Here is an 11,777-nt window from a genome sequence, read left to right on the forward strand (position 1 = left end):
CCCTCCCTGAAGTCCAATATTGTCCCACAAATGGCAGTTTCGCTTTATCTTTGCTCGAGTAGCCTGAGAATTATTTGAATTTAAAAACAAATATCGCTTTCGTAAAGCAAACTGGAAGGATCGCTCAAGCAGAATTGTTTGTTTGAATTATGAATGGATAAAAGATCCATTCCAAGGGAGCAGCATCGCTTGTAAGCCTCGTCCCAAGTTCCCTTAAGATAAAACCGTATTAATCTGTATCGAAAAACCGTATGTGTTCATTACAAATTCGTTTTTCAGCTCAAGAAATCGATGATCACAGGCAGAAAACCAATTTCCGAAGCGTCCAGCGGCTTGATTTATAAAATAAACATAAAGGGCGCTCCAATTGCCAATCCCGGTGGAATCTAGGTGGATTCCACTAAGATTCCACCTGGCATGACTTTGGCTCACCTAGCATGACTCTGCGTGGCTGTTTGATGAAATGAGAATCCTGTAAACACAGGCCTATTTAGTTATAGAAAAAACAATTGGTTATTATGTAAAATCACATCTGGGACACAGTCAGGGATTCCCCTGCATTCCGGCAGGTCACAGTCAATAGAAATATCTTTCTGTATATCCAGGAATATTCCTTTTAAAGGAGAAAACAAATTTTATACGATTATTCATACCCTGACTTCGAAAGTTTGCTCTGCGCCTTCGCAACCGAGCAACAATTTTGAGGAGCAAACCGTTGATTTCAAAAGCACACCAACATCCATTGTGTTCATGGTTAGAGGGTCACGGGCCGAAATAGCCACGCAAGAGCCGCCCTTTTGCATTGCATTGATTAATAGGTCATCGGTCTTTCCGCTATCGTGAAAGCAGTTTTTGAATCGAAAAGGACATCCCTCTCGAGTCAACGCCGTCCAGTAAACGATGCCTCGCATCGCTGCCATGCGCAAAAAAAATATAATTTAAATTTCTAGCAATTAAATGCATTATTGATAGGCTCACAGGTGGACGATTCGTCGAAGAATTTTATGGAGGGAGTCACAGCTATGGGTTTCAAGCCCAAACTACAACACGTCATCCAGTTTTCCTGCCAAGTTACCTTGAAGAGAAAAATCATTTGCTGGGTTTTAAATTTTAACTGAAAATAATCACTAGTTTTTCTCCCAAAAAGTAGGAAACGCCATAAGGTGATTGCTCCCATTTTCCACGAATTTTAAGATCTGAAATGCAAACACGAATTTCAAATAATATAAAAATGACCGTTTTTAGATCTTTATAACCTTGTTTTAAAAATTTCTTCCCACCCACGACCTCAAACCAAGAATCCTACAATAATCTCAGAAGGAGTTAAAATGTTTAAAACCGTTAAAAAATTACTTACATCTCTTTTACATTTGCTTTCTGGCGGACATATTGGCTCCAAGCAAGATGGCTTAATTAAAGAGAGAGTTATATCTTTTCATTTTACTTATATTTCCATTTTATAAAATATACCTCACACGAAAAATAGGCTTCAAATGAGCAGTTGACGAGCACAAGTTGCTGCTTTGAGGTTTGGTAAGCCATGCAGTAGGGCGGAGAAGCTTGAGCCAAATTTATCGTGTAGTCGAGGCGAGTTTCGACGTTGTTCGAACACCAAGTGACGCTCGAACAAGAATTCGTGGCTCTGTCCAGCGGATCGCTTTTCGAGCACGGCACAGCGCAGGTCCACATAAAATCATAATCTAATATGAGAAGTTAAATATTTATTAGTAAAAAATATATCGTTTGTGACCATATGACGTTTGAGTATCCAATTTTTCTTTTTCTACAAGTGTGTTGACCGCAAGCAGTTGCAATTTCCGGTAAAGACAAGTCGTGACCGCGGTTTTGAATCCAAACTGCGAGTCGATTATAAGTTCCAAAGAGCTTGATCGATAATACCGCAATTTTTACTTTTTCGACACTGTCGAAATACATTGTAAAACCTCTGGTCACGTATTGTCCGAGAGGCAAACCTCGATTGTCAATGAAATCGGTCAAGGCAGCTGTTGAAACATTACAGATAATTTTTTTAAAAAAATTGTAGTGTACCGCGTTTCCCACTGATGAAATCTTAAATTAAACACAAAAATTAGATGTTTCGACTGCTTTTTTATCACACTAACCATCCGGCATCATGAGATCGAGAAAGTTCTTCGGAGAAAAATTAATTTGTAACTTTTGCGCAAATTTAAATTGAAGCACGCACCTTTTTAATTGTATTATAATTCCGGCAGAAGCGATTCGGACTTTGAGTTTTGACAGAAGTAGTGGCCTTTTTCGTGGTTGTCTTTCTTTGTCGTTTTGTCGTAGCTTTGGTGGTTGACCTTAACTTCCGAGTAGTTGAACTGAAAACATCTTCATATTTTCGCTATGTTAAAATTTAAAATTTAAAAAAATTAAACGCAAACCAGAAACAACTAGAACAGCGAGGAGGACGAAGAGAATATTTCGCACCGATCGAATGTCCATTCCGCTAGATTTTAGCAGACACTCGTCGCTCCGAGCAACACACACTGCGTGTTTTTCGATCGGATGTCGCGCTTGTTTGTTTTCGATTGCGAAAACGGTGGTATTGACACAGTAGACTCACTTCCGTTCCAACACATTCCTTTTCAACATCATACGAATATCGGACGTTGTTCGCGTGAACCAAACAGTCCTCCTCGCGCTCGTGCAGCCCCCGCGGCCGAATTTTTGAGAGTTTTCTCAACAAAATGGCCCTCACGTAACACATTAAATCGCTGACTAGAACGCAACCTTCAGATCAGAAAATAATCTCGACCTTTTCCTAATTGTAATTGACGTTCCTGAATTCGTTGCGGCCGCAACAGGAGGTGAAAGGGTGTCACATTGTTCTGCCAAGCCACATTGGCAGGTTATTTCGGTTATTTCCATGCCAAATCGACGAAAATTTCAGGCATGAGGACAGCAATTGATCGCAGCTCCGATGGAAAACGCATCGGCGCATTACTTCCAAAGCTGCGATAGAACTGACATTTTCCCACCTTAGAGAACATTCAACCGATATATGTTTTAATCCTTTGAGGTAAATGGACCCAAGAGCAGCTTGACGATTTTTTAGTCCAATCCGTCTTAAAGAGGCATTAAATCAAGAGAGCATAAAAACACAGAAAAGTGGGATTCAAAGTTTTTATATTTATTTATTTTGCCAATATCGAAAAAACTGTTTTTTGCTGGATTTTAATATTCCCAATGAGGCATTTCAAAGAGAATACTACTGCAATCTTCGACGATGGAAGTTTCAAAGCGACAGAAGACGTCGACCTCATACTTCAACTCCTCCGTGACAGGGACTGCGTGAAGATTCGGAGTGGGTCCAGGATACGAAATCAGCATCAGAGGGTTTTTGGTCGTGGTGGCAACCACGGGAACGGGAACCGAGATTTGGGCATTCGAGTTAAAAGGGTCGACGTCACTGCGACACCATTTGAAGCCGCCGTTACTGGTTACGAAGCCTTGGTCCCAGATTATTGTCAGGTCCGGCGCAACACCTGATTTTAGTATTAGGTACGTTCTCAGTATATCTATCGAAATAAATACTTCTGAAGTAAGAGTAGAAGGAGTTAAACTCATCCTTGGTCCTTGCGTACGGCAACGAGCCCTGTTTCTCCAAGCATGTTGTGAACGAAGAAGTTTTCATCTGTCGCATTTAAAAGAAGATGTTAGATGTATGAAAAGAATATTGTTTATTTTGTAAGCCTTTTTAACGCCGATAGGCACGGAGGTGATGTATGGACCGTTAGGAACGGGTTGAACAAAAAATTGTCGCCCTAAATTAAAGATTAAAGTAAATATACACATTTCAGGGAAAATCCTACGTGGAGTGCAAAGCGTAGTGTTGACCAACAAGTTTTCGAAAGTGAAACAAGGCGAGGACACTTCTTGTACTGAGGGGATTACGCTGAATTCCTAAATTAAATTAAAATTATAATTTAAATCTGGTTCAAGCACGTATCAATCAACCGCGGCGTTGGGAAAAAACATTGAATCCACCTGGATTCCACCTAGATCAACCCGGGATTGGTTATTATACCTCCAAATCAAAATTGTACGCGGTCCAAAATCGCTCTGCCCCTTCTGACTGAAGAATACACTGAAGAAAATCGAAGGCAAACGTGGCCTCGTTAGTCTCTAAGTTAGGAACATATGAATTTGACCCTGAATTTACTGAAATGAACGCGTACTTGACATGTTTCGGCATTCGAATAGTTTGCTAATCAACTCAGCGGCAAGTTGGAAGTGGGAGGAGTAAAATCGATCCTTTTCTTCAAGTGCCGATGCAGGTGATGCATGTTTTACTTTCTTCATATTATTGTCTTCTGTGTTAACCACCTCTAATCGAACATCATACGATCCAACCGTATGTGATTGAATCGAATTCATCATTTTAACTTTCTTCATCATCTCTTGCATCATCGCCATCTCATCACTTTAGGGGGATCATTAATTTTAAAAAATCAACAGAACACATCATATTTACTAAGGAAAAATCATTCTAGACATCATTTTAATGTAAACGCGCTCGTTTAATTTCGTCGAGTCATAAACCTGGATTAGTTAAATTGGTTAAAAACTACATAGCTATATTATCCCTTTTACCAATCCTGTATATTCGGCTAAGCATTGGATCATTTCCTGTTGTACAAGATAATTATATAAATTATTGAAAGATTCAGCAATGAGAATTACTTTTGCGCTGTATCCAGTTCGGCTTAGATCACCAGTATTCCAAATTTGCAAAGCGTCTTCTAAAATATCGATGGAGCTCAACGAATATTTAAAAACAAAAACTTACTTTCTTTAACGTTAAAGGTCTTTCTGCAAAATGTCGCATGCGCTTTTGATTTTGGGCCCACGTCTGATGGACCCTGCAGTTTAAAATAAAAGTTAAGTTCCATTGAAGAAATTTGTGATTGAAAATACTTCGCAGAAAAACTGTTTCTTTTGCGAGCAGTCTGCCAATCCGAGACTGGGTAAATCGACTTTGTTAAAATCGACGAAGACGCAAGAATTATTCGCAGAGCCTGGGATTTCTCGGGCCTTCCAATCCAGGTCTTTCTTTAGAAAGTCATTCAGATAGCTTGTGCACCAACGCAACTTTCCACGGCACGCCTCGAGGTCCCTCCCTGAAGTCCAATATTGTCCCACAAATGGGATTTTCGCTTTATCATTGCTCGAGTAGCCTGAGAATTATTTGAATTTAAAAACAAATGTCGCTTTCGTAAAGCAAACTGGAAGGATCATTCAAGCAGAATTGTTTGTTTGAATTATGAATGGATAAAAGATCCATTCCAAGGGAGCAGCATCGCTTGTAAGCCTCGTCCCAAGTTCCCTTTAGAAAAAACCGTATTAATCTGTATAAAAAACCGTATGTGCTTAATACATATTCATTTTTCAGCTCAAGAAATCGGTGATCACAGGCAGAAAACCAATTTCCGAAGCGTCCAGCGGCTTGAATTACGAAAATAAATGTTAAAATTGCATTTTTGTTGCCCATCCCGGTGGAATCTAGGTGGATTACACTAAGATTCCACCTGGCATGACTATGGCTCACCTAGCATGACTCTGCGTGGCTGTTTAATGAAATAAGAATCCTATAAACCACATTAAATATTAAAAAAACTAAATTAATGTTTTAAAAACACATCCGGGACACACTCCGGGATTCCCCTACACTCCGGCAGGTCACAGTCGATAGAAACGTCGTTCTGTTTTTTAACGAATATTCCTTTCAAAAGAAAAGCGATATATTATACGATTAAATATACCCTGACTTCGAAAGTTTGCTCCGGGCCTTCGCAGCCGAGCAACAATTTCGCGGAGCAAACCGTCGATTTCAACGCCAAACCAACTTTCATTTTGGCCTTGGTTAGAGGGTCACGGACCGAAACGGCCACGCAAGAGCCGCCATCTTGCATTCCACTGATCAATAAGTTAGTGGACGTTTCGTTATTTAGAAAGCAGTTTTTGAATTGAAAAGGACATCCAGCTCGAGTCAACGCCGTCCAGTAAACAATGCCCCGCATCGCTTTTTCGTTAACCAAAGAAATAATTAAAATTGGAGGAATAACCTTGATAAACTCACAGGAGGAGGATTCGTCGAAGAATTTTAGGGCGGTAGTCACGGCTATGGGTTTCAAACCCAAGCGGCAACACGTCATCCAGTTTTCCCGCCAAGTTACCTTGGAGGTAATAAAAAATATTGTCTGGGCTCTAGAGTTAAAAATGTAAAATATGATTACCAGTTTTTCCCCCATAAAGAAGAACACGCCATCAGGTGATTGCTCCCATTTTCCACGAATTTTAAGATCTGAAATGTAGGTATTTTTAATAATTTAAAAATTACTGTTTTTAGATATCGTTAACATTTCTTTAAATAATTCTTCCCGTCCACGAGCTCGAACCAAGAATCCTGTATTAATCCCAGAGGGAGTTAAAAGGGTTAAAAGCAGTTAAAATAAATGTCTTACGTCTCTTTTACAAGCGCTTTCTGGCGGACATATTGGCTTCGAGCAAGACGGCTTAATTATCAAGATAGTTTATATTTTTTTATCATTTTACTTCAATTTAATCTTACTTCACACGAAAAAAATATTTCAAATGAGCAGTTGACGAGCACAAGTTGCTTCTTTGAGCGTTGGTAAACCATGCAGTAGGGCGGAGAAGCTTGAGCCAAATTGATCGTGTAATTTAGGCGAGTTTCAGCGTTGTTCGAACACCAAGTGACGCTCGAACAAGAATTCGTGGCTCTGTCCAGCGGATCGCTTTTCGAGCACGGCACAGCGCTGGTCCACAGAAAATCGAGGTCTGAGTAATAATTAGGAGGGGAAATATTTAAAGAAATTATCGTTTGTGACCAGTTCCATCACGGTGTAGCATTTGGTTCATGTTATCCAAGTCAGTGAAGTAGCGATTTTTTTCTTCGGGAGAGTCGATCGCAAGCAGCTGCAATTTCCGGTACAGACAAGTCGTGAGCGCGGTTTTGAATCCAGCCTGAATGCGTCAGTAAAGTTCCAACAAGCTTGATCAATTATGTCGCAAGTTTTTACTCTCTCATTACTGTCGAAATACGTTCTGAATCCTCTGCTGATGTAAGTTCCGAACGGCAAACCGCGATCGTCAATTAATTCGGTCAAGACGTCTGTTTTAACATTACTTAAACAGTTAATTAAATTTAGGTGCATACCGCGTTTCCCACTGATGAAATCTAAATTAAAAAAAAAATTAAGACTAGTTCTGGCAGCTAATTTAATTACATTTACCATCCGGCAACATGAGATCGAGAAAGTTCTACGAAGCAAAATTAATTTCTAACTATAACGAGAATTGAAATTGAAGGACGCACCTTTTTAATAATATTGAAAAACCGGCAGAAGGGATACGGACTTTCAGAAGAAGTGACCTTTTCCGTGGTTTTCTGTCGTTTCGTCGTAGCTTTGGTGGTGGACCTTAGCTTCCGAGTACTTGCACTTAAAACATCTGCATCTTCGTAATAATTAAACTTATTTAAATCTATCAAATCCAAACCAGAAGCAACTAGAAGGGCGAGGAGGACGAAGAGAATATTTCGCATCGCTTGAATGTTCATTTTGCGAGATTTTAATCGCCGCTCGCCGCTCCGAATGACAGAAACTGGATGTTTTCGGTCGTTTGTGGTGGTTCGATTGCGACAACCTTGTTATTGCCAATGCTGACTCACTTCCGCGGACGCTCCAAACCTACATAAAACGAATATTTGATGGTGATCGGGAAAACCAGACGGTCTAACATTCTCCTAAATTGAAATATTCACCGATAAAACCATTCATAAACCATTCTTAAACTGGTTTTATTGCCTAAATTAAAATAAAGGATATGAAAAAGAAACGCATTTGAATTTTCTGTCACATCGAGCTCACTTTAATGAGATTTGTATGCATGCAGAACAAGATTTGTGCCTCTTAAATTCTCTCTGTGGAGAAATTAACGCAATTAAGAATAGATTTGACAATTTCGGAAGGTAAAACTACCCATTAAATCACAACGTCTTTAATAATCACTTTTCTGCGCTGAGTTTTCTTCCTTTTCCTCAACTACAGTTAATTTTTGTGGTAACTTTTATCTATTAAACGAATCTGGCGGAAACAATCAACTGCGCATGCCCAAAGACGAATTTTCGACGCACGATGAAACAAAAAACAAACGCATTGCGTCTCGATCCATTGAAATATGCACAAGATGGCGGATGGGCGCCATTTTTTTTGACGCGTGGGCGAACTTTTGTACAAAACGCCAGCTGTTAGTTAGTAGATAAATAAATTCTTTCTTTCGAGAGTAAATTCAACTTAATTTACGTCAGAATATAAATAAAATAAATGCATTCTGTTGTGCCTGCCTTAAAATTACCGCTGATTTTTGGTCTCGATTTGCACTCGCTCTCTTTGACGGAAGTAAAAAACGAGAACGCAACTAGTCTTAAAAGGAAAAACAGTCTTCAACTTATGCGCGCGTTGAGCCTGGTCAGTCGTCGTCGTCGTCCTCCGAGCTGGACGACTCGAAGCCCTCGTCGGCGGCCTCCTCGTCGGCCGCCAGCACCTGCAGCAGCCACCTCGGAAACTCGGGCAGCCGCTGCTCGGCGTCGGCGTCCGGGCCCAGGTCGTTGCCCTCGCCGTCGCGGTTGTTGTTCACGGCGTCGTGGTTGTTGGCCGGAATGGCGGCCGGCGGTGCGAAAGCCGGGGGCGGCCGCTCCTCCTCTTCTTCCTCCTCGTCGTCGTTAGAGGCGCTCAGCTCGTCGCTCGAGCCCAGGGTCACGTCCATGTCCTGAAGAGGGGGAGGGGAATGTTAAAAATGGCACTTTGATTTGTTTATTTACGATTTCTAAGGTTTTACCGCGATATTTTGCATTTAACGGTCTTTTTGAATTTCCCGCCATATTTATTTTAGTTTGTTTCGCAACCACAGCCCTAGGAAAAACGTATTAAGGACTAACCTGAACAGATCCAGAGTTAGGGTATCCACTGTCATCAACCCTGATCGGATCGGAGAAGGAGGACTTGAAGAAGGCGCAGCTGTGGCGCTCATTGACCGAGCGGAACATGAGCGACTCGGCCGGCGGAGGCTGCCGAGCGAGCGGCCAGGCGGCTGCGGCGTCCAGGTGCGGCTCCGACTGCCAGGCCCGCGGCGCCGCCTCCGACAGTATGAAAGGAGGCGGCGCCAGCTGGCTCGACGCGTTCACGCTGTCCACGTCTGCCTCGTCCGACAACTCCGATTCTGCTATGTCGTATCGCACGCAGCATTCCCCGCGACTGTTGGACGCCATCTTCCAGCCGTGAGTCTCCAGACACTCCCTGAAATTGGTTCATTAGACCTGAGAAAGGTGTTTCTGCTGATTTGTGGGAGAATTTGATATTTATTTTTAGCGCGCAACGTATGAATTTTTATCACTACTGCGCATGCGTCCCCTCCTGAGTCGATTGGAGTGTAATAAATGTTTTTGATCACGTACCTGAGGGCGTTGGTGTCCTGGAAGTACTCATCAACCGACTGGAGGACGACCGACAGTGGAATTAAAGTGTCTCCGTTTGGTTTGTCAAAGATAGGGTCGGCGCCGAGCGCGTGAATTTGGTACTCGGCCTTGCACTTGGCTTTGTGCGCTTCCTCGTCCTCCTCTCCCCTGAAGGGGAAGTTTACTTCCTTCACCAATTCGTAGTTGAACTAAAAAATATTTATAAAGTCTAAAATTTATCCAAAAATTTAAAATTAAACCTCTGGAGGAACGTCCTTTAAGGCTTCTCCACTCGAATCTTCCCTGTAAAATAGAGCCATCTGCGAACAAAAGCCGTGGCTCTCCTCCGTGCCTTCTGGCCCTCTTCCGATCCCAATGAACTCCGCTCTGTACGATGGGAAGCGTTCAGCGATGTTGGCTGCCCTGCAATCAGAAAAATGTCGTTGTAGCCCAGAGGTTGGAGCTCAGGGCGTGATCTGAGGAAGGTCAGTGAAAGGTAGGGGTGGAAAATCAACGCATAGTATCGCCAAATGTGCTCAAAAAACATTAAAACGGCTTCGGAGCGAATCTCAGGTCAGAGTACCCTGAAAAAGGTCGTTTGAGTACCGCAGGTCAAAGCCCTTCCCGAGACGTGTCCGATGAGGGGTCATTGTTGACGATCGAATGAACGGCCGAATTTTAGTAAAAATAAAACAAATTTAGAAAATTTCGACTTTTTTGATATATTGGCTGAAAAAAATCGTAAAAATTCGAAAAATGATCCGATTTTGGAAAACCAAATACGGGTAGACGCTCCTTACCAAGGGGCATCGATTGGTACTCGAATCAGCACCGTCGGGCCCATAGGACCCCGCCTTGGCCTCGAAAACAAAAGTTTGTAATGTCACGAATCACGTTTTCTCAAATTTCAAAATTAATAACTCGGCTCCTATGGGTCGTAGAGTAAAAAACCAAAGTTTTTCAGACTCGCCATGAAATTTTGCGTCTTGTTTGGGCTTCTTTACCGCCTCCGCAGACACCCCCAAAATTTTCTCTATTAAGTGTTTTTTTTTATTTTATTTTTAAATTCCCCTATGGACCAGATATGGATTCTGACTTGCAGACCCGCCTCCCAGCGGCTAAACGCGTGAATTGCTCGGGTCTTGCGCCAAATATTCCCAAATTTATCAATTTTTACACAGGAAAGATAGGGAACGGATTAGGTCGGGGGACTGAAAACTGAATGAACTTGCCAGTCGTGGAACTGAGCCCTGGTCCACTCGAATTTGTGGTCAGGGTGGCGCAGCCTTTTGCTCGGATTGTTGAACAGCTCGTTGAAATCAGCGTTCGGAGTGGTGAAAACGGCAATTCGAGGGCGCACTTGGCCGAACACGACGAACGGAACTGCGTCCAACTCTTCAGGACGCAAGTGTTCTATTCTGAAAGAGGGAAATGAGGTTAATCGTGACATATTATTAATATTTTTGGTCACTCACAACTCTACGCAGACTAAGGCATCACAATCTCGGAGGCAGTCGTCGAACTGGGCGACGCTGCCCTTCATCACACGCACGCGCAACTCGTGCCTCCGCGACCTGAGGAAGTCGGCGGAAAAGGGCTCCACCTTCCAGGCGAACGCCTCCAAGAGGAACCGGTCGGCGTCGACGGCCACCACCTCGCTCACGTTGTCAGTGTTCTTCAGGTGATTGAAGAGACCGAACTCGGAGCAGCCCATGTCCACGACCTAAAAGGTTGAATTACAGTTGGGGACCAGTTACATAAATAAATGAATGGGACCTTTCGCATGGTGCCTCGCCACCTGAGGGCGTCGACGACGGCGGCGTAGCGCTGCATGTAGACGGGCGTGCTGAACTTGACGCCCGCCTCCTCGAGGTAGAACGCCGAGTCGGACGAGTTGCCCTGCTCCTGCTCCATGTCGTCACGCCCGCCGCGCCGAAAGCATGTCGTGCACGCGTCGTAGACCAGAATATAGAGCGACGGCACGCTGACTAGCATGTCAACGCCGCATTTTGCGCCCGGACGCCCTCCGCCAAAGACAAATTGCGCACTTTTGCTCAAATTTCAGCTGACATTGCTGGCTGGGGCTCGTCGTCTCGTAGGGCCAAGCAGTGCTACCAACTGGTGAAAAATTCTTGGCGCAAATCTTCCACAAGAATATCCGGTTAAATAAATATTTTGAATTAATCGAGTTTTAAGAGATATCTTTAAATTAAATTTTATGAAGTTTATTAAGGAATTGAGGAAAAAGGAATTTGTAATAGCATCCAGTAAG

General features: G+C 42.8%; 1 protein-coding gene and 2 long non-coding RNA genes across 3 annotated transcripts; all 3 read right to left on the reverse strand.

Moving 5' to 3' along the window:
• Window positions 1-5,257: 5,257 nt before the first annotated feature.
• On the reverse strand, window positions 5,258-5,623 carry LOC135943238 (uncharacterized). The gene is made up of 3 exons (XR_010575177.1): window positions 5,576-5,623; window positions 5,405-5,472; window positions 5,258-5,353 (listed from the first exon to the last, which is right to left on the reverse strand). It is a non-coding gene; the product is annotated as an uncharacterized LOC135943238 (long non-coding RNA).
• Window positions 5,624-7,118: 1,495 nt separating this feature from the next.
• On the reverse strand, window positions 7,119-7,313 carry LOC135943239 (uncharacterized). Its single transcript, XR_010575178.1, has 3 exons — window positions 7,284-7,313; window positions 7,208-7,228; window positions 7,119-7,162 (listed from the first exon to the last, which is right to left on the reverse strand). It is a non-coding gene; the product is annotated as an uncharacterized LOC135943239 (long non-coding RNA).
• Window positions 7,314-7,897: 584 nt separating this feature from the next.
• Window positions 7,898-11,610, reverse strand: Hen1 (Hen1 methyltransferase). Its single transcript, XM_065489691.1, has 7 exons — window positions 11,282-11,610; window positions 10,981-11,228; window positions 10,738-10,923; window positions 9,766-9,928; window positions 9,506-9,714; window positions 8,990-9,347; window positions 7,898-8,820 (listed from the first exon to the last, which is right to left on the reverse strand). Exons 1-7 carry the CDS (start codon window positions 11,498-11,500, stop codon window positions 8,521-8,523), a joined length of 1,683 nt encoding a protein of 560 aa, XP_065345763.1. The 5' UTR covers window positions 11,501-11,610; the 3' UTR covers window positions 7,898-8,520.
• Between the last annotated feature and the right edge of the window lie 167 nt (window positions 11,611-11,777).

The sequence above is a fragment of the Cloeon dipterum genome, chromosome 4, assembly GCF_949628265.1.
Source record: "Cloeon dipterum chromosome 4, ieCloDipt1.1, whole genome shotgun sequence".
In the NCBI taxonomy this organism is placed as follows: domain Eukaryota; kingdom Metazoa; phylum Arthropoda; class Insecta; order Ephemeroptera; family Baetidae; genus Cloeon; species Cloeon dipterum.